The 21,692-nt window shown below is 42.1% G+C and overlaps 1 protein-coding gene across 1 annotated transcript; it reads left to right on the top strand.

The window, feature by feature from the left end:
- The first annotated feature begins 3,143 nt into the window (after positions 1–3,143).
- LOC115792364 (muscarinic acetylcholine receptor M4-like) lies at positions 3,144–19,663 on the top strand. The gene is given in 7 exon segments (XM_030746873.1): positions 3,144–3,614; positions 6,143–6,297; positions 6,730–6,931; positions 7,038–7,127; positions 17,662–17,931; positions 19,431–19,617; positions 19,620–19,663. Coding segments are annotated over 7 exon segments (1,419 nt in total).
- The last annotated feature ends 2,029 nt before the right edge of the window (positions 19,664–21,692 follow it).

Here is a 21,692-nt window from a genome sequence, read left to right as displayed (position 1 = left end):
ATATAATAAAAGGCATTTACAGGTGTAAAACTATGAAATTACCTATAAATATGGCCAAACATTGATGTAATACAGTTAATCAGGCTTTTATTAGTTGAGGATTTATTGTGCAATTTTATGTGAAAATCTTACACTTTTATTCCATAATAATACAATAAAATAAAGTAATAATCCGTCCATCCACTTATCCTGTTCAGGGTCGCGGGGGGGGGGGGGGTCTGGAGCCTATCCCAGCTGACATAGGGCAGGGCTGTCGCAGGGCTAACGCAGAGACTATGGGCAATTTAGAGAGACCAATGAACCTAACCCCATTAACTGCATGTCTGTGTGTGTGTGTGTGTGTGTGTGTGTGTGTGTGTGTGTGTGTGTGTGTGTGTGTGTGTGTGTGTGTGTGTGTGTGTGTGTGTGTGTGTGTGTACCATTTTAAGAACAATATTACTTCCTTTGGAATTTAATGGCAGCAGCAGTGATACATCTGAGAGACTCTGGTACAGGGTCGTGTGTACTGCTGGGTAGTATCACCTCTTCTTTTAACCAAAAAGTTCAAATAGAGGGAAAAGTTAGAAAATCTTTATTTTACCGTACCCTTTCTGTTCTCCATTATGAGGGATAAGGGCCTTGAATCATTGAATCCTTGCTGTTTAGTTTCTGTTGTAAGGATGATTATGTTGTCAAGTTATTTTTTCAGTAGCTGCATGCACACATACACAACCCTTACTGCTTATCCAGCTTGGGCTGCTTGATGGAAAGCTTCCAGTACCGTTATGACAGGAAGAACCACGGTGTTGTTTCCAAACACAGATATATCAGTCCCACAAGGCGCCCTCCTTATTTTTCTGGACCTTTGGATTAAAGTTTTTAAATTATAGGTCTGTTGCCCCTCATGTGTTTTTTTTTTTTTTTTTGCAATTTAATACAATATTGTTTGTTTTCAGATGTCAGTGTGTTAAACTAAAAATTGTTTGTGTTACTAGAATAAACTAATGCTTATGTCCAAGTAATGCTCACCAATACACTGGAAACATAGACACATATATTGTAAAGTTAGGAATGCTTTGAGTTTGTCTTTAATGTTTAAAGACTGGACTTCTCCGTCCTCTGATGCAGCACTGCTCATTTGTTTCTTCCTGAGCTTAAATACTGAATGTTATCAGAACCAGCCAGCGTCCTGCTGTTAAAGGAGTCATCAGCTGAATAACTGTTGATTCAGCATCACTGAAAGAATAATGTGCTGTGTGTTTAAATCATGGCCTATATTAAATTCACAGCAGGCATTCATTTTCAATACGCTTTGAAGTAGTACCAGTCAAACCCACACGTTTTCACCATTTATTCTTATTGTATGTAAAGATTTGGCCATTTCATCTCAGATTATTAAATTATTCTAGTCTGACTCGTTATGCTCTGTTTTATCTGTGGCTCAGTGGATCAATACGGGGCACATTTACCAAGCAAAATGAATGTGATTCCACAATGACAAAAATTTGCAGAAATGAGAAAGTTCTGTGGGTGATCTATAATGTGCCAATTTATGAACAAAGACACAGTAAGTTCATTTCAGTGATGAACAGCATTCTATCAGGAGCAGGTCCAAAACAAGCAGAGCTGATGAGGGACTGTGAGGGCGGGAGGGAGTAATCTACCACCAAGAAGAATCCAAATGTAGATGGTAAATGGACTAGTTCTTATATAGCGCTTTTCTACTCAGTCAGAGCACTCAAAGCGCTTATACAACACGTGTTTTACATTTACCCATGCACACCCATTCATACAAGCACTTCCATGTTTACTAAGCTAAGTGCTTTTAATTATATACCATCCACACACATTCACACTCCGACGGAACGGTCGGAGAGCAACTTGGGGTTAAGTATCTTGCCCAAGGATACATTGGCATGTAGCCTGGAGTAGCCAGGAATCGAACCCCTGACCTTCCGATCAGTAGGTGACCTGCTCTACCTACTGTACTGAGCTACAGCCACAGTCTCACCATATTTATCCTGTGTTATTATAAATGATTCAGTTGTATAAACAGAAATGTGTGACAGCTGCAGAATGTGTAGAAGAACACAAAATATTATTTAGCAGGTCCCAAGCGGTCCATGAGTCAATGAAGATAGTATTACATTTATGCCACGTGCATGAATGTGTGTGCTGTTCTTGTTTTTTCTGCAGGCTGTGTGAGGCTGTAACTACTTACTGAAGTCCATATTACAAAATGTAACATTCAGACATGAACACTTTAATGTGCATGTTGACAGACAGTTCAGTATGGTATGTAATAGCTCTGATAAAGAGAAGCAAAGAAAAAAGAAGCTTGCTCTCTACACTGCTCAGAAAAGATATCCTCGTTTTCATTGTGTCCCAGTCGCTGCAAACCCATCAGCTCCCTGGAAAAAGTAACACAAATCCTCGTATGTGTCTTGTGTGTGTGGAGTCTCCCCCATCCTCCCTCTGATGCTCCATCTTTAGTTCACTCTGCTCTGTATTAAGACCACGTGGAGCTCAGCTCTAAACATCAGCAGAGTTACAGTTTTGACACTGAGCTCACAATCACCTGTGCCAATCATTCTGATAACCTCTCACCCTCTCATTCCAAACACATGACCTCTCCTAGCAGCAGCTATCACCCACATCAGCTGAAAAATAACACGAGCTTCTTTCAGTATCAAATTCAGTGATATTTGCAGCAGATTTCAATGCCACAAGCCTTAGTAAATCATGTCTGCATCATTCATTTAAATATTCTCCTCCCAAAATTTTGCACCCTGAAAATGAAAAGACATAAAAATAACTGTCCATGACTTTCACTCTTCCTCTTTAATAAATCCCTACAGTGGCTGTTCAATGCACTGGTGCAGACTGTTAGTGAATCTGCCTGTAGAAGTGGTTCACAGTCCAGTCATCCCACATTTTAACAATAAGCTGTTATCTCAGTTATTACAGGCAGCAGCCTCACGACTGCACGCTGTATATTAACCTCTCAATCCATCCTCTGTTTTTCTCTTCCTTTAGGCTCCTTGCTCAACCAAACAGCCGACCTGTTCTCCAACACAACTTGCAACATATCCACCAATGATTCAACGTCCTGTTCTCCTGTTGACAGTGGGGTGGGGGCTGGAAGTCCGTACAAAGCTCTGGAGATGTTTTTTATCGCCATGGTTACAGGATCATTGAGCTTCGTGACTGTTACAGGAAATATTTTAGTCATGCTGTCCATCAAAGTGAACCGTCACCTACAAACTGTCAATAACTATTTCTTATTTTCATTAGCATGCGCTGACTTGATCATTGGCGTGTTCAGCATGAATCTCTATACAGTTTACATCATTGTTGGTTACTGGCCACTTGGGCCGGTGGTCTGCGACCTGTGGCTAGCTTTAGATTATGTTGTCTCAAATGCCTCTGTGATGAATTTATTAATTATCAGCTTTGACCGCTATTTCTGTGTGACCAAACCTCTCACGTATCCAACAAGAAGGACGACTAAGATGGCAGGATTAATGATTGCAGCCGCGTGGATCCTGTCATTCATCCTGTGGGCTCCTGCCATCTTGTTCTGGCAGTTCATCGTTGGACAGAGAACAGTGCCACCTGGAGAGTGTTATATTCAGGTACATTGAATAAAACTTTATTGAATAGATCACAGGGCGTAAACAAATCCACCAAATTACTGAGAAATATATTCTCTTTTTTCCCCATTAATAAGGGGGCTTACTCCTTAGGGCTTAAGAAGCTTACTTCTTACTTCCATTGGATTCAAAAAGTATTATTATTATTAGTAGTAGTAGTAGTAGTAGTAGTAGTATTAGCAGAATATCCTGCTGTCCGCCATGTGCTGTTAGTGTGCTCTTGACTCAGCTGCAACAACATGCAGGAGGGCGACGACCAGAGGTGTGAATGATTTTGGTGGTCTGGATAACTTTTCTAGTTTGTGGCTCCAAAGATTGTAAACGGTGAAGATGCAAACTGATGAATGAGAATCCAAAGAACAAATGTGTCTGAGTGAACAATGTGAAGGAAGCCAACCTCTCACCAACATGCTGCAGGAATTCAAATTAGAGAGCGAGCTGCAGTTTAATGAGTTGTTTGAACTGTTCTCTTTCCAGAGTGGAAAGATTGTACAGCATACAGCTGTACTGACTTTAAAATGCACGAGCTGGGTGCACACGTTTACATTCCTGTTGGATTTTCTCTAATCTATACAGGCTCAAATATATACATACATATATCCAACCATGACCTTTGTGAACCCTTCAAAGCACACCATAATAACTAATGACCTTCTCATCGTCGCTGACTCCCATCAGTCCACCGGCCGAACGGGAAGACCATTCCAGAAACTTAATGTCACCCTTCCAAAACCAGCTTTGTGTGGTTGGGATCTTTGTCCTGTTGGAACAGCAGTTTCAACTGTCTTGCTGTTGATCTGAGGTGCAGTTGAAGAATTTGGAGCTAATCCTTCTTCATTATTCCATCCACTTTGTGAAATGTACCAGTACCACTGGCAGCAAAACAGCACCACAGGATGGTGCTACCAACACCATGCGTGACAGTTTTCTGAAGTCTGAAAGCCTCACTTTAACTTGTCACCTTTAACATGCAGCTGGCCATTGTGGCCAAACAGCTCAGTCTTTGTTTCATGTGACCATCAAACTTTCTCCAGAAGGCATTTGTCTTGTCCATGTGGGCAACTGCAAATTTTATTCAAGCGTGAACGTACTCATTTTGGAGCAGGGCCTTCTTTCTCGGTCGGCACCCTCTCAGTCCAACCTCACTTCACTGTGGACGGTGATGTTCCAGCAGCTTCCAGTAATGTACATGTCAGGCTTCAGTCTCGGTGGTTCCTGGGTTGGTTATGAACATCCTCACCTATTTCCTCACTCTGTCTGAGGGTCAGACATTTGGACAAAGTGATGACACATCCAAATGACTTGTACATATGTGTCTGAAATGATGGTCTTAGAATCTGTGAGTCTCTTTCCGTTATGATCACTAGCAAGAAGTTAACAAGCCAATTCAGAACCTTCAGCACCACTTATTAAAAGATCAAACGAGTGCGTGTATATATTTGAACCTGCGCATCTAATTTTCAGCATTAGACAAAATCCAAAATAAATTGAAACTGCAGCCAGTTTTTGTTTTTTAGAGTCACTGATGATGTTTGATGATTCCAACCTGGGAAAAGAACAGTTTGAAGAAACCATTAAAAGCCCAAAATTACCCAATGATGAGTGACCACAAGTGTACATGACAAGGCTAATGTTACTGAAAAGCTCCTTCACCAACATGCTGCCAGCACTTAAGCCATTCAGTTTTATACACTGCACCCTGTCACACTGCAAATGGGTTGAAAGTTCCTCCAAGATAATGAGATTAAAATGATGAAATCCTAGCTCAGAATTATGATCTCAACCCAGATTATTGAGGAAAACATCATGACCAAGAAATCCACTGCAGCTACCACAGAGTGGAAATGAGTGGAACAAGAACAAACTAACGCCCTGAAGGAGGTTGTCCTAAGTTCCTCCTAGGTTTGAAACCATCAGTAATTTAACTTGTGTTCTTTAATTTTGATGACTGCAGGGTTTATAAAGGTTTTTGTTGAATGGCCTTTCATTGTTTTTAATACAATCCCAGCTGAATGGTGCCAGCACTTATTCCTGTAAAATTTGAGCTTTCTTTGATTTTGATATTTTTGAATATTTGTGTTCATTGTGATTATTAATTCAAACCGTAAAAGGATTGCTACAGAGATTATTTTTCAGTAATTGTATATCACTGTAATAAGAGCTCACACAGAGCTCACACAGGGTGTGTGGGGGTGTGTGTGTGAGTGCGCGCACTGTACACTATTCAGACTAACTGTGACCATGTGAGCTGTGACCTGCAGGTCGCAGAGGTGTCCATCACTACTGTCAATAATGATCATCTGGTGATCTTAAACAGCATTTTATGCTTTCAGTCTCTCCGGGATTCTCCCACAGTGGGCTTACATTTAGATTTCAGATATGCACTTTAATGGAGTCCCTGAGAAAATCGTCATTTTGATGATTATTTATTAAAATACATAAAAATATTGACTGTACATGAGAAAAAAAAATACCTGCTTTATATGACAGCTTTTCTTTCCTTCCTGCAGTTCCTTTCTAATCCTGCAGTGACATTTGGGACAGCAATAGCAGCATTTTATCTCCCTGTCATTATCATGACAGTCCTTTACATTCACATCTCCCTGGCCTCGAGGAGCCGGGTCTCCAAACACAAACCCGAGAAGAAAGAGAAGAAGGGGATAAAGTAAGACGTCAGAGGAATCCAGTCATTTCCTTCACATATCTTACAAATTACTTTGAGACAAGCGAAAAACACTTTCTCTGACTTGAAGATCATTTTCATTATTTTTAAAAAGTATGTCCTACATTTAGAAAATCGTTTGCAGTTTGCTAGTATCATTCGATTTATTATAAATGCTCTTAAATCAAACTTTATAGCATCTACAAGATGTAATATAAACACATACAGTTTATATTACCCAGGCCAATAACAGTAAATAATCATCTACACACTGTGCTACAGAACGATTCACCATTTTACAGAATTAATCATTCATATTTATCTGTGCATGTTATAATGTGGAAGAAAATTGTAGACATTCTTATTTTTGTCACTTTTATGTACATTTTGAACCAGTTTATTCTTAAATTTGTCTATTAAACCTTTTTTTTTTAGAACTCCCTGCTTAATGAAGAGTCACCTGTTGAAGCAGAACAACAATAATGAGACTAGTCCTCATGCCAGTCCCCACTCTACTCCCAAACTCAGTTTGGACTCAACTACCACTGCTTTGGATGCTGTGAAGAATGGCAAGGTGGAGGAATCCAAACCTGTTCAGCCTCAGCTGCTGGCACAGCCCAGCCCAGGACTCACACAGGTACTGATGAATAAACCTTTGGAATAAGTGCTCATGGAGGTATAGCTGCAACATGTGGTTAAACATCTGAAAGCTTCATGGCAACTTTATCTGTCTGCTCTATTAGGAGGAAAAGGAGAGCTCCAATGATTCATCCACAGCCTTCATTCCCCCCAGAGAACCAAAGGACAATGCCAACGACAAAGTAACAGCTGAGGTTTGTGTCCAAACAGCTGGTTTTTGTTTGCTTTGTTTGTGCGTTTGTTTTGTTTTGATTCCATGGTAACTATTTCTCTTATAGAGAAATTACTATAGAGGAAAAAAATTGGACAGCTTGTACATATATTGATGCACAACAGAAGACTTTGTTTCATTTTAATTCAATTCAGTTTTATTTATAAAAATCACAACAACAGTGACCTCAGTGCACTTTATACTGTAAGTTAAAGACCCTACAATAATACAGAGGAAACCCAACAGTCTAAACGACCCCCTATGAGCAGCACTTGGTGACAGTGGGAAGGAAAAACTCCCTTTAAACAGGAAGAAACCTCCAGCAGAACCAGGCTCAGGGAGGGGGGGTCATCTGCTGAGGGGGGAGAGACAGGACAAAAGACAAACTGTGGGAGAGAGACAGAGATTGATAATAACTAATAATTAAATACAGAGTGGAGTATAAACAGAGTTTCACCCTCTGTTTATACTCCAGAGGTGAATGAAAAGAAACAGTCCACAGAAGAGGGGCCTGAAAGCTGAAGGCTCTGCCTCCCATTCTACTCTTAAGTATCCGAGGAACCACAAGTAAGCCAGCAGTCTGAGAGTGAAGTGCTCTGTTGGGGTGATATGGGACTATGAGGTCTTTGAGATAAGATGGGGCCTGATTACACACTGCACATGCGTGGAACTGTGCGTGCAGTCTGTTACAGCTTTCCTATTTGTGTTTTTCATTTTCTCTCTTAACTCAATGATATTTATTTATATATACAAGGCAGCTTAGTGAAGCCGCGCCCTCTCGAAACATGCAAGTTGAGAGTTTTAGTCAGTTCTTTTGCTGTGAAAGTGCTTCTTTCACCTTCCTGGTCTGCCAATGCGCAGCAACATGGCCGCTTTGTTTGTAAACAAACAAACAACAAAGAACAAACGAGAACAAAGAAGCTGCTGGCACGGCGACCAGGATAGCTAACATTCCTGAGGAGCTTTGAAGACGGACGCACAGGGGATGCAGAGGAGGAACAAAACAGCGCACAGGAAAAGTGAGGGCTAAACGATGGGGGCTCACAGAGAAGACGGGATATAAGCCACATCTCCCTCCTCATCATGCCAATGTGAGATCACTGGAGAACAAGATGGATGACCTAACAGCATTAGTCAGGAGTCGGAGGGAGTACCAGGAATGTAGTGTAATGTGATTTTCAGAGATGTAACCACCCCGGGATATTCAAGATGACAATGTTTCCACTGATGGGTTTCAGACTATTCAGCCAAGTCCTGGATCAGCTCCGGCCCATGGTCCAGTCATTTCTGGGATCTATCAGTTTGCCTATCAGCTGCGCCTGAGGGTTGAGGACACCATCATCTAGCTGCTAAACCGAGTCTGCGCTCACCTGGATAAGTCAGTCAGCAATATGAGGGTCACGTTTTTTCAAGTGATTTCAACACCATTCGGCCTACTCTTCTGGAAGATAAGTTGACAATGATGCAGGTAGACCTGCCATCTTCAGGGGTTTTCTGATGACTCAGCAATAGTTGGATGTATCAGCAGGGGTGATGAGGATGAGTACAGGATGACGGTGAAGGAGTTTGTAGCCTGGTGTGAGCGCAGCCATCTAGAGCTCAGTGCCACAAAGACAGAGGAACAGGTGGTGGACTTGAGGAGGATGGCCCCTGTGTCCATGGGGGTGTGGGGGTAGCATGGACACTGTAGAGGACTACCAATACCTGGGAGTACACTGGGCTGGGCTAAGAACACTGATGCTCTATACAAGAAGGGCCAAAGGCGTCTCTATTTTTTGAGGTGCCTGAGGTCCTTCAACATCTGCTGGACTATGCTCAGGATCTTCTATGAGTCTGTGGTGGTGAGTGTCATCATCTATGCTGTTGCATGCTGGGGCAGCAGGCTGAGGACGGCAGATGCCAGCAGACTCAATAAACTGATCCACAAAGCCAGTGATGTGGTGGGAGTGGAGCTTGACTCACTGATGGCAGTCGGAGAGGAGGATGCTGTCTGAGCTGCGGGCCATTATGAACAATGGCTCCCACCCACTCTACAGCACTGTGATGCACAGGAGCACATTCAGGGCAAGACTCATCCCACCAAAATGCACCACAGAGCGCCACAGGAGCTCATTCCTACCTGTGGCCATCAAACTCTATAACTCCTTCCTAAATAAGTGACACTATGGTCCATCAGTGCAATTTATTATGTGAACATTTATACAGCATGCTCCAGATTTATCAGTTTTATCTGAATTTAGAAGCAGGAAATTAGAGGTCATCCACACCTTAATGTTTTTAAGACATTCCTGCAGTTTAACTAAGTACAGTAACAAAGTATTTGTACTTCGTTACTTCCCACCTCTGTTAATTGGTGTGTGTTATCTGGCTTCATTGATAGATAAAGCTGGGTATCATCTGCATAACAATGAAAATGTATGCAATCCTTTCTAATAATGTTGCCTAAGGGAAGCATGTATAATGTAAATAAAATTTGTTCCAGCACAGAACCCTGTGGAACTCCATAATTAACCTTAGTGTGTGAAGAAGACTCCCCATTTACATGAACAAATTGGAGTCTATTAGATAAATATGATTCAAACCACTGCAGTGCAGTACCTTTAATACCTATAGTATGCTCTAATCTCTGTAATAAAATGTTATGAGGTCGAAGGTTTCTTCCTGTTAAAGGGAGTTTATCCTTCCCACTGTCACCAAGTGCTGCTCATAGGGGGTCGCTTTGACTGTTGGGTTTTCTCTGTATTATTGTAGGGTCTTTACAGTTTAAAGCGCCTTGAGGTTATAAATAAAATTAGATAGACAGACATACATACATACTACATCCATCTGTCAGAACTGTTGGGAGATAATGATCAGCAACTAGCACATACAGTAGAAATGAAAACTAACATCAATTGATTGCACAGAATATAAAATAAAAAATATGGAAAATCATATTGATCTTGATCATTTTTAATAACAGGCATAGTCACTGTGAATACTTTATTGAAGAGCAATAAAGTAGAGAGTTTAAAAGGAATGTGAAAATGGATGGAACAATGTCAGTAATACATTTTAATATTGGAAGCTTTAATAGAATTTTCTCCAAGATTCTCTAAGTTTTTTTCAACAACTCAGTAAAATATTTAATTCTCCTTTGAACAAACTTCAAAGGTCCAGATAAAGTGATTCTTTTTTTATTAATAGGTCTCAGAAAAGGAGTCAAGAGGGTTCCTTGCACATAGATAAAACTGATTGTGAGTAGCACCTCACTTGCAGTAAGTAATATTTTGGAAATTAAGATTTAGAAATCAAAAGTTTGTAATTGGTTGTGTGTATAGACTACCAGAAGCTTTCTTTGACGCATATAGCTATAAATTATCATAGAATAACAACACCATTAAGAATGTCTCTTTTTGGTTTGCTCAGATATGAAATTTACTGCAAAATGCACATCTTACTTTCTGCTTGTTATGGCTGTGATGCATGCCACTAAGAGAATACATTTATGTGGAAAGATAGGCGAAGGTGTCAGAGCGAGCACATACTTGGTGCAGGTGGGTTGCAAAACGCTGCAATCATGATGCCAAAGTTTGGCTGTGTCCTCTCACTCTTTGCTCTGTCCTCACTTCAAATGTTTAGAGCTGAGCCCCAAATTTCAGGTCCTCAGACCCAAACTGAACTTAACATGGAGCATTGGAGGGAGGAGGAGAAGCAGCATTGGTTTTATCTCATTTTGGATCTGTTACTGAAATGACTGTCTCTTTGAATTGGATTAGATTAATGTGTGAATCCTCCATTCTCTTCCACTTAAAAGATTCAGGGCTGTGTGGGGGCTATCCCAGCTGTCTCAGGGTGAGAGGCAGGGTACACCTGGACAGGTCAGCAGCCTGTCCAGACAGACAACCATTCACACTCACATTTATACCTATGGGCCATTAAGAATCTCCAATTAACCTAACCCCACCAATGCATGACCTTCATGTGAGGCAACAATGCTAACCTCTGCAGCACTATGCTGCCCTGTGTTGTCTAAATCTTATAGCATGTAATAGTGAATTTAATAAATTCCTGCAGCGTCACACAGCCTGTCTATTCACAGATGTGGCACAATAAAAGCTAAAAGCTACATTAATATGTGAGTAAATCATATTTTGTGTTCTTCTGAACATTCTGTGTCAAATGTTATGTCAAATTTCAGGCTTACATTATGGAATAGTTTGGAATAAAGCGGCTTTCTATTGGATAAATCCTGTGATTTATTCATGGAGTCCCAACAGTTCTTAACAGATATAACCTGGTAACAATTCCTTGTTATCAGGTTGCTCTAAAAGCTCCCTGAAAAGCCCATCAGGAGTCCCTGCACATCCCTTAGTTATGCTTGTATAGGCTCCAGCTGCTGGGGGACCTTACATGAGCACTTGATCATGTGCTTATACCACTACTGCTTTTCTCTGCTGTCTCCTGTAGTTTGTATTGGTTCTGTGTCCACAGGCTCTGCAGCCTCCTTTTTCTCTCTTCTCTTCCGTTTATTTTCATCCTTCAGCTGGTTGTAGCAGATGGCTCCATACCCTCCTGAGCCTGGTTAATTACCATTTTTTCTGGTATTCTGACACCCTTGTGCCAACTCCACCTACATAATATCGTAGGATTGTGTCTAAATAGCTGATGACACAAGAGACATTTCACTTCTCATTTAATGGCCTTAAATGACATGCATGCAAAGGGAGAATGCATCATGACATGTGAAACGACTTGGCGTATGATTTGTGTGCTATTTCACAAGATCAGACTGACTCTTGGCCCAGCTTGATAAAGGAAACAACAGTCTGAGCAGGCACAGGCATGCAGGAAATAAGGTGCGCTCTTTGCAGCACAGCTCTTCATCAGTCCTTATGCTGGACATCTCTATGGCTTGACACATGCCACAAACTTTGTCCCGTTGCTTGGGCTTTGGATAGCTTGTCCACTGCCTTCTGTAAGACTGTTAGTCTGAGTATTTGGCACACTGGATAATATTAAACAATCAAATTCAAATCTGTTCTGAACTCTTGCGGTCCTGGTCCTGGGTCAGTCACACTGTGTTTTGTAGGCTTTGAGAGTTTGTTTATTTAAATATTCTATGAGATTCTTGGTTTGTCTTGTGTTTACATTGTTTCTTATATGCTTTCATTTTCAGTGTATTTCATCTTGCTCCCTGATCCTGGTGCTTTGGTTTAGTTCCTCCCTCTGTGTGCCCCCTCCATGTGTCAGACCCCCCGTGTGATATTCTTTCATGTGTCTGTGTTCATTAGGTTCCCTCAGTGTGTCTGCCTTCTGCTGTTGGGTCAAGTCTGTGTTCCTGATTCACTGTAGAGTTCAGGTCTACGTTCCCCAGTGACTTTCAGCCGTGTTCCCTGGTGTGTCTTATCTCCCTGATTACCTGGTGTGTATATGTTGTCTGAGTGTTCCATTCGTTCCCCAGACCTATGTGCCTTGTGTTCTTAGTTCCTGCCTTGCCCGAGTTTTTCTTCTCTAATGTTTTTGGGGAACCTACAGTATTAAACCTGCTTTTGTGAGTTCACATTAAACTCCTGTGTCCTGCATACTGGGCCTTAAACCTGCCAGCCGCACACCATCGCCTGTAAGCACTGTACAGTCGTGGGCAAAGGTTTTGAGAATGGCACAGGAGTGTTGGGTTTCACAGTGTTTTTGGATCAAGTGTTTCTATGGTATACTGATAACAACAAGCATTTCATACTTTAAGTTTATGCAAAGACTCTATATTTGAAGTGTTGGCTCTTCCTTTTCAAGACTTCTACAATTCGTCCTGGCATGCTGTCAGTCAATTTCTGGGCCCAATCCTGACTGATCGCAGCCCATTCCTGTATACTCGATGCTTGGCATTTGTCAGAATTTGTGGTTGGGTTCCTCCTGGCTCTTGGGGACTGATCACAAGTTCTCTATGGGATTGGGGTCAGGGGAGTTTTCTGGCCATGGACCCAAATTTTCGATGTTTTGTTCGCTGAGCCACTGCGGTATCGCTTTGCCTGATGGCACAGAGCTCCATCATGCTGGAAAAGGCATTGTTCTTCAGATGCTCTTGGACTGTTAGGAGAAGTTGCTCTAAGGATGTTTTGGTGCTATTCTTCATTCGTGGCTGTGCTGTATGGCAAAATTATGAGTAAGCCCACTCCCTGAGATGAGAAGCAACCCCACACACGAATGGTCTCAGGATGCTTTACTGTTGGTGTGACACTGTTGGTGTGACTCCTTTGAATTGATTTTCCAAGATGGCGCCACTGTGTACGGCCTGCCGTCAGCTGTTCTGTGTATTGTTTGCTGTAGCTCTGTTCCTGGTAGTCATCTGCCCAGATGTCTCCGCTTTGATCACCTACGATCGGCAGACACTTCTAAACCTCCAGTTTGTTTTGGTACCAGCATATACTGTAAAGAAAAACTCAACGATTTTTCCTCCACACCTATCGGATGTACCTGAGAATTTGCGCCGGCTGCCCAGTGCTCCGGTCCCCAACAAACGCCAGAGGAGACGCGGAAAGCGGGGAGGTATCGCGGTGCGGGTCAAAACTTACCTGAGACTCCTAGGTTTGTCTGTTCATTACCCCCTGGATGGTGGTCTTTGCCGCCTCAAGGCTGTTGGGCTGCCTGTGGATTTCGGGCGTCGCTGGATCAGGCCGATTGTCCCACCTGTCATCCTGGAGACTCGGCGTCCCTCGTCCTGGCGCAGGATGCGGGATCGTGGAGGCGGCGTAAACCATGCTAACCTTCGCCTGTTGAAGCGGGCCCCGGCCTCAGCTAACAAGGATCTGGTCATCCGAATGGCCCTACTAAATGCTAGATCGTTAGCCAACAAAACTTTCCTTCTCAATGACTTTTTCATCGCACAGCAGTTGGATTTTATGTTTGTGACTGAGACGTGGCTTCATGCTGGTGAGTCTGCACCTTTTTCCGAACTTTTACCTCCCGGCTGTTCTTTCTTCAGCTCCCCGTGGATCTCTGGAAAAGGTGGAGGACTTGCTTCAATATTTAAATGCAGTTTTCGCTGTCGTCAGGTCTCGGCAGACCTGTACGCCAGCTTTGAACTGCAGCTGTTGGAGATAAACTCTTCCCCCTCGGTGCTCTGCGCGGTGATTTACCGACCACCGAAGTGCACGAAGGACTTCATCGGTGACTTTGCTGACTTGCTGACGGGTCTCATACTAAAATATGACCGTATTTTAATTGTTGGTGACTTTAATATTCATGTGTGTTGTGAGAGTGGTCCACTGGTTAAAGAATTTGCCTCGCTTATTGACTCTTTTAACTTAACACAACTCGTGTGTGGTCCCACTCATGAAAAAGGTCACACACTGGATCTGGTGTTGTCTTATGGACTTAGAGTCTGCATCACAGAGATACGTGACTGTGGTATATCGGACCATTTTCCTGTTTTATTTACAGCAGCGCTCCCCAGCTCTGGGATAAATAGAGTATCCTCTACACGTCGTGTGCGCTTGGTTAACTCTTCATGCGCTGCTGATTTTGCAGCTGCTTTTAAAAACTCTGACTTAAGCAATTTGGATTTTTGCTTGAGCCTGAATACCGAGGACTTCACTAACTCTTTTATATCTGCTTGCACTGCTGTACTGGACTGTATTGCCCCTTTTACAACCAAACGCACCAAACCTTCCTCCCAGCCCTGGCTGGATGAGACAACCCGCGCTCTCAGACGTGAGTGCAGACGCGCTGAGAGAAGGTGGAAAAAGGATAAGCTCCATGTCTCCTTAGAGATCCTGCGTAACTGTTTATTGAAATACCAGAAAGCAGTAAAATATGCAAAGTCTGCTTATTTCTCTAACATTGTTTCAAGTAACAGTCACAGGCCTCATTTTCTTTTTAGTGTTTTTAATTCACTCGCTGATCCTCGCTGTAATGTGAACCAAGCGAAGGTCTGTCCTGCACTGTGCGAAAACTTTAAGAAATTTTTTGTGGAAAAAATTTCTGCCCTCAGGCCTTCATCACCTCAGCCTGAAACAGACTCATCTGCACCTCCTCCCAGCAGAGCTGTCTTTGAGCAGTTTGAGCCTGTCACACTCTCCACACTAAAGGAGGTGATTCACAATATGAGACCTGTAAACTCTCCCACAGACTGTGTTCCCTCTCGCCTTTTTAAAGAGGCTTTTGATTCAGTGGGACCAACTATACTGGCTCTAATTAACAGTTCTCTTGCATCTGGTTGTGTTCCAGCTGCCTTTAAACATGCAGTTGTACAGCCTCTAATCAAGAAGAAGAACCTTGACCCTGATGTTCTTTCAAATTACAGACCAATTTCTAAATTACCATTTTTATCCAAGGTTCTTGAAAAAGTGGTTTTTAAGCAACTTCAAGCATTTTTAAGTGAACATGGAATGTGGGAAAAGTCTCAGTCAGGTTTTAGAATGCGTCACAGCACAGAGACGGCTCTTTTAAGAGTTTTTAACGATCTGCTTTTAACTGTGGACTCTGGTAGTCCTGCAGTTTTAGTACTTCTAGATCTGTCAGCTGCCTTTGACACTGTGGACCACGAGATCCTTCTATCCCGCCTAGAACATGAAATTGGCATTAAAGGCACGGTTCTGACTTGGTTCAGATCTTATCTTACTGATAGAAGTTTCTCTGTCCATCTAGGAAACTGTTTTTCTACCACAGCAAAGCTTTCTTGTGGAGTGCCTCAGGGGTCCATTCTGGGCCCAATTCTTTTTTCATTGTATATGTTGCCTCTAGGGTCGATTTTTAGGAAACATAATATTTGTTTCCACTGTTTTGCTGACGACATCCAGGTGTATATGCCCATCAAACTGAACAGCAGAGATCCATGGGAACCCCTGCTGAACTGTCTCAGTGACATTAAGTCCTGGATGAGAAACAATTTCCTAAATCTTAATGAAAGCAAAACCGAGGTCATATGCTTTGGTAAATTTGACCCCTCAAGCTACTCCTCTGGCACTCCGAGTCATTTGGCTCCTCACTGTCGTGATGCTGTGAAAAATCTGGGTGTCATTTTAGATAGTAGTTTTAAAATGGAGAAGCAAGTAAGTGCTGTTACCAAAATCAGTTTTTACCAACTCAGAGTCATTGCCAAGGTAAAACCTTATCTCCCGCAGCAGGACCTGGAAAAAGTTATTCATGCTTTTATTACTTCCCGCCTGGACTACTGTAATTCTCTGTACTTTGGCATAGATCAATCATCTGTGCGCCGCCTGCAGGTAGTCCAGAATGCGGCAGCTCGTCTTTTAACCGGTTTAAAAAAGCATGAACACATTACCCCAGTCCTGTCATCCCTTCACTGGCTCCCTGTCCGTTTTAGAATCGATTTTAAGATTTTATTGCTTACTTTTAAAGCCTTAAACGGACTGGCACCTTTGTATCTGTCTGAGCTGCTTCACTGTCACACCCCTGTAAGAGCTCTGAGGTCATCGAACCAGCTGCTCTTACAGAGGCCTAAAACTAGACTAAAACAGAGAGGTGATCGAGCTTTTGCAGCAGCAGCACCAAAGCTATGGAACGATCTACCTCTCCATATCCGCACAGCTCAGACGATACACACATTTAAATCTCTATTAAAAACACATTTCTTTTCCTTGGCATTTGGCTGCAGTGCTACCTCCTTTTAAATGATTGTTTTATGGTATTTTATGGTACTTGTTTTAAACGTTTTAATTTTTAATTTTCTTATGTTATTTATTGTTCTTAATGTTTTTATTTATTTATTTTTATTTTATTATTTTATTTATTTATTTATATATTTTTATTTTTATTTAGTATAGTCCTTGGGGTTACAGATCTTGTACAGCACTTTGGTCAACGTCGTTGTTTTAAATGTGCTTTATAAATAAACTTGACTTGACTTGACTTGACTGGACTGATGGCAGCACTCAGCTTTTATTCTCCAGGCAATCATTTTTCCAGATGTCCCAAACAATTGGAAAGGGGCTTCAGAGATAATGCCTTTACCCCAGTGCTGGAATGGCTTCATTGCAGCCCTTCTTCACACCAGGCCATCCTCCAAAAGTCTTCACCTCAGTGCACATGCAGATGCCCTCACACCTGCCTGCTGCCATTCCTGAGCAAGCTCTGCACAGGTCCTGCAGCTGAATCACCTTTAGGAGACGTCCTGGCACCCTGAAGCCTTCACAACAACTGAATTTGCTGCAATCTTTTGTAGACAAATCACTGTAATTAAAGTGATTAAATCAATTCATTATAACAGTCAAATTATTTTAGTAAGAACAAAAAACATTTGTAGTAGTGTTGTATATATATATATATATATATATATATATATATATATATATATACAACACTACTACCCCCTAACCCACTTACATACGTATGTTGCCTAATTTAGGGAAAGAGCCTTAGATGGAGACCAAAGAGAAGATGAGAGATAATATTGAAGAGGTGTGGAGGCCAGCAGTGACACGACGTGCTAAGATGATGTTGGCTAACTTTATGTGCCCCAAGCATCAATAACAGGTCAAACTTACTATAAAATGTCTTAATACTCTGTTTTGTTACAGGCTCTAGCAAACCCTACTCCAGTACCCACAACAACAACCAATTCTGCCATGCACAAGATCACTTCCTCTTCAAGGTGGTCGAAGATAAAGATCGTGACGAAGCAGTCTGGTGATGAATGCATCACAGCTATAGAGATTGTTCCACCTGTAGATGGAGCCGAGAGGCATTCGATCCCCATCAGCCGCCCTCGGACTGTGGCAAGAAAATTTGCAAGCATTGCTAGAAGCCAAGTGAGAAGAAAAAGACAGATGGCTGCCAGAGAAAAGAAAGTAGGTTAATACACTACATAAACTTACTATATGGAATAAACTGTGTGCTGATGAATGTGCACATATGAAGTTTCAGTTTGCACAGCTGTACAGTGGGACTCAGTTTGGTGGACTCAGTAAGGTCCAGCTCACAGTTGCAGCATAAAATCTATAATCACCTATAAACTAGTATAAATTTAAAAATCTATGAAAAAGTGGTGCTTCCAGCTGTTTTTAATCTGAAACTCTGAACAAAGGATTCTGTTATCTCTTTGGACTGTGGGAGGAAACCGGAGTACCCGCAGAACCCACACAGGTATGAGGAGAACATGAAACTGCACACAGAAAAGTCCCTGTGGGGGATTCAAACCCAGGACTTTCTTGTTGTGAGGCAACAGTGCTAACCACTGTGCAATAAAATGCTAAAGTTTTTGGTTGCTGATTGTATCGTGGGTTGATGGGAAAATGCAGACTCTGCATAAACAAAAGACAAACCTTTACTGTGGCGGGAAAGTCTAACTGGCAGCAGGTAACAGAGCCCTTAAGACAACCATGAAGGACCCTCATGAGTAGACAAACAGCACAACATGACAAAGAAGAGAGGGGAGACAAATGCTATACAGGCACACAAGGTTCTCAGGGAAAGGGGGAACACCAGGGTACACAGCCGACACTAATCAGGGACAAGACAAGGGAATCAAAACTGAACACAGTGCAGCCATCAGAATAAAACAGGAAGGAACTAAACGTGAGAACGTCTAACAGGGAACTGAACCGACTCTTCCTGTGGATGTTTCCAGGTTTCTTTGGGTGCATGTATTTATTCTATAATGTTTCTTACACCAGTGGAAATGATACAGGAACTGGTTATTCAGACTCCAGTGTTTGACTCAGCCTTTGACCAGGTCTTCAACAAAGAAATCAAATATGACTTATTAAACCTTATGTGTATATGGATACATTAATAGTTCCTTACTCTTAACCATTTGCTCTGTTTTAGGCTCTAACCCAGTCAGTATAGGTCAGTGGGTCAGGATGAAATTCAACTACAAGGCTAGTAGGAGTAACAGGCATTTATCTCAGCTGTAAGATGCTTTTAATGCCCTCAGCCTTGAGATGACCTGTGCCATGGGCCACAGATAATGTTCTATGTTCTATCATGATGTTCTATGTAGAGCTACAGCTGAACGTCTGAATAATTCAGCACTTTTGGACCTCATTCCAAAAGGATTGATTCTTTTTCACCACGTTGTTACGATATTAATTATGTACACTTAAATTAATCTAGAGGTTTAAAACAGTGGTTAGTATTTAACCTGGTCAGCCTTCATAATGAGCATCAGATCTGTGAGCTACATAACTGTCAGCTCACTGCAGTGTGTAAGAAGTTCACATTTAGAGCTGACACAAAGTTCACAGATGATTCATCTGAAGTTTTACTTCTATGCAAATTGATTTTCCAGCTATTAGTGAACTGCAGAGCATCCATTTACTTTTCCTCTCTCTCCTTTCCTTTATAGGTGACTAAGACTATCTTTGCCATCCTGCTGGCTTTCATCATTACATGGACACCATATAACGTGATGGTGTTGATCTCAACCTTCTGCCAGTCCTGCGTGCCTGACACAGTTTGGGCGATTGGCTACTGGCTGTGTTATGTCAACTCTACTATCAACCCAGCTTGTTATGCACTGTGCAACGCCACATTCAAAAGACTTTCAAGAACCTGCTGCTGTGCCAATATAAAATATAGGGACAAGATAAAATAGAAGGAGGAGATTCAAGATGGGATGGAAGGGAAAGGGGGTTTGAGAACTGTGCAGAAAGGAAATATTGTTTAAAGCTGGGTGAAAGAAGACTGAGGGGTCTGAATGAAGGATGTCAGAATTGGGTGAAGGGTGCCTTCTGAAGAGACCAGACACTTTCAGTGGATTAACAAATGTGATTTATTCTACAAATGAATGAGTCGTCCCTGTTCATACAGTCTAAGCAAAGTGTGAGTGTAAACCAGAGATTCTTTTACCTGTCTAACTTTCCAAAACCACACTGTGAATAACAGTGTAATAACTTAAAGCTGTTAATAGGAACTGTAAGAGGATGAGACACGTAACATTTAGAGGCCGAGGCTTGGCTTTATGTGGTGATACATTTGAAATGCAGTAACAATGGATGCACGGGAGCGTGGCTGAGTATGTGGCTTTGCTTGATTGCTGTGTGTATGTACATATGTATGTATGCATGCATGTATGTGCAGACAGATGTATGAATAGACTGTATGGACGGATTGCTTGCTGTACTATCCTAACCTAAGAAAGCACTGTTAAACTCTGGTTTTGACTGGAGGTTTGAGCTCATAGTGTGTCAGTGAGTCCCTGTGTGAGCAGTTGGCTGCTGGCTGTGTTGTTACAGCTCAACCTGGATTCTTACACACCAGCCAACATCACAAAACACACACAAAGATCAGCTGGAAGAGTGGGTAAGAGAAAATACTGTTAGTGGGCTGCGGGGGGGGGGGGGGGGGGGGGGGGGGTAGCAACGGTTCATCAGCTAGCATAAACCAGAGATTATTTAATGCTCAAACTGAGCTGTAACAAAGCACCGCACTTCTTCCAGATATGAAAGATGTGTTTTCATTAAAACGACTGGAATTCAGAAATAGCTTCATAACTCATAGTGATGCAGCCGTGGCTGCAGCCACAGTCTCAGCATATCTGCAGCCAGCCAGCAAAGAGAGAAATTTAACACACGGTAATACAGCTGGAGCCAAGTGGAGCACAGGATGCAGAGGAAACTGCCTGAAATGACAGATCAAAGCAGCCTGCAGAGGACGGGGTGGATGAACAGTATACAGAACATCAGAGGGGAGCGTAGCAGCGTTACAAGAATGCTGATACACATTATAACACTGTAACAACTGCGTTTTGGTCATTTCACTTCATGAGCTAGCAGAGAATCATTTGGTTTCTCAGCCATCACTGTTATGTTGTTCATTTGCACTGAGGTCGCTCTGCTTTAGCTCAGCCATGACCAGTTTTTGGGTCACGTGCTAGAAAAATACGTTCCTCTCAAATAATCCCATTTTTAATCACAACCAGAATCGCCACCGCGCTTTTATCTAAGATAATTCCTACTGCAAACGTGACTGTGGTTATGCTTTAATACAAAATTCATTATGCATGTCTAAGTGTCCTTGATAAAGACAGTGAGCCCCAGACTGCTCTTGATGTATTCATCAGTGTGTTGGTGATGAAGAATAAAGTGTGCTGTGGGACTGTGGTCAGTAAGACCATTTAACCTTAATGGTACTTCCCTCCTTTAGCACTTCTCAGTCTTTTAGAGTAAGCTAAACTCTACAGAGCTACAGCTCAGCTGTTTAATCATACTCATAACCATGTTCACCATGGGGAGGATCCACTCTGATTATTCAGGGTTTTGTTTTGTTTGTTTTGGATATTAAACGCTAAAAGACATTTTTTTTAAGACAGAAAGTGTGAAGAGTAACATCAGGGGACCTGATGTGTTGCTGCTCTCGTCTGCTGCCAGCGCACTGGTTCTGTCTGGATTTGATTCTGTTTAGTATGTTTGGGACTGGCATTAATATATAGCTCTTTCCTGGTCTTATTCACCACCTAAATCATGTTCCACTACAAGCTACAGACACCGTTTCACCCATTTTTCATACAGCATGTTATTCTATGGGCTTTATCTTTCTTGCATTCACACCTACAGCTGATTTAACCATGTCTTCATGCCTTTCAATGAGGGACTTGGCAGGAACCCAC

Source organism: Archocentrus centrarchus, chromosome 2 (assembly GCF_007364275.1).
Source record: "Archocentrus centrarchus isolate MPI-CPG fArcCen1 chromosome 2, fArcCen1, whole genome shotgun sequence".
Lineage (NCBI taxonomy): Eukaryota > Metazoa > Chordata > Actinopteri > Cichliformes > Cichlidae > Archocentrus > Archocentrus centrarchus.
The sequence above is the reverse complement of the archived record's forward strand: the minus strand, read 5'-3'. Positions and strand labels throughout refer to the sequence as shown.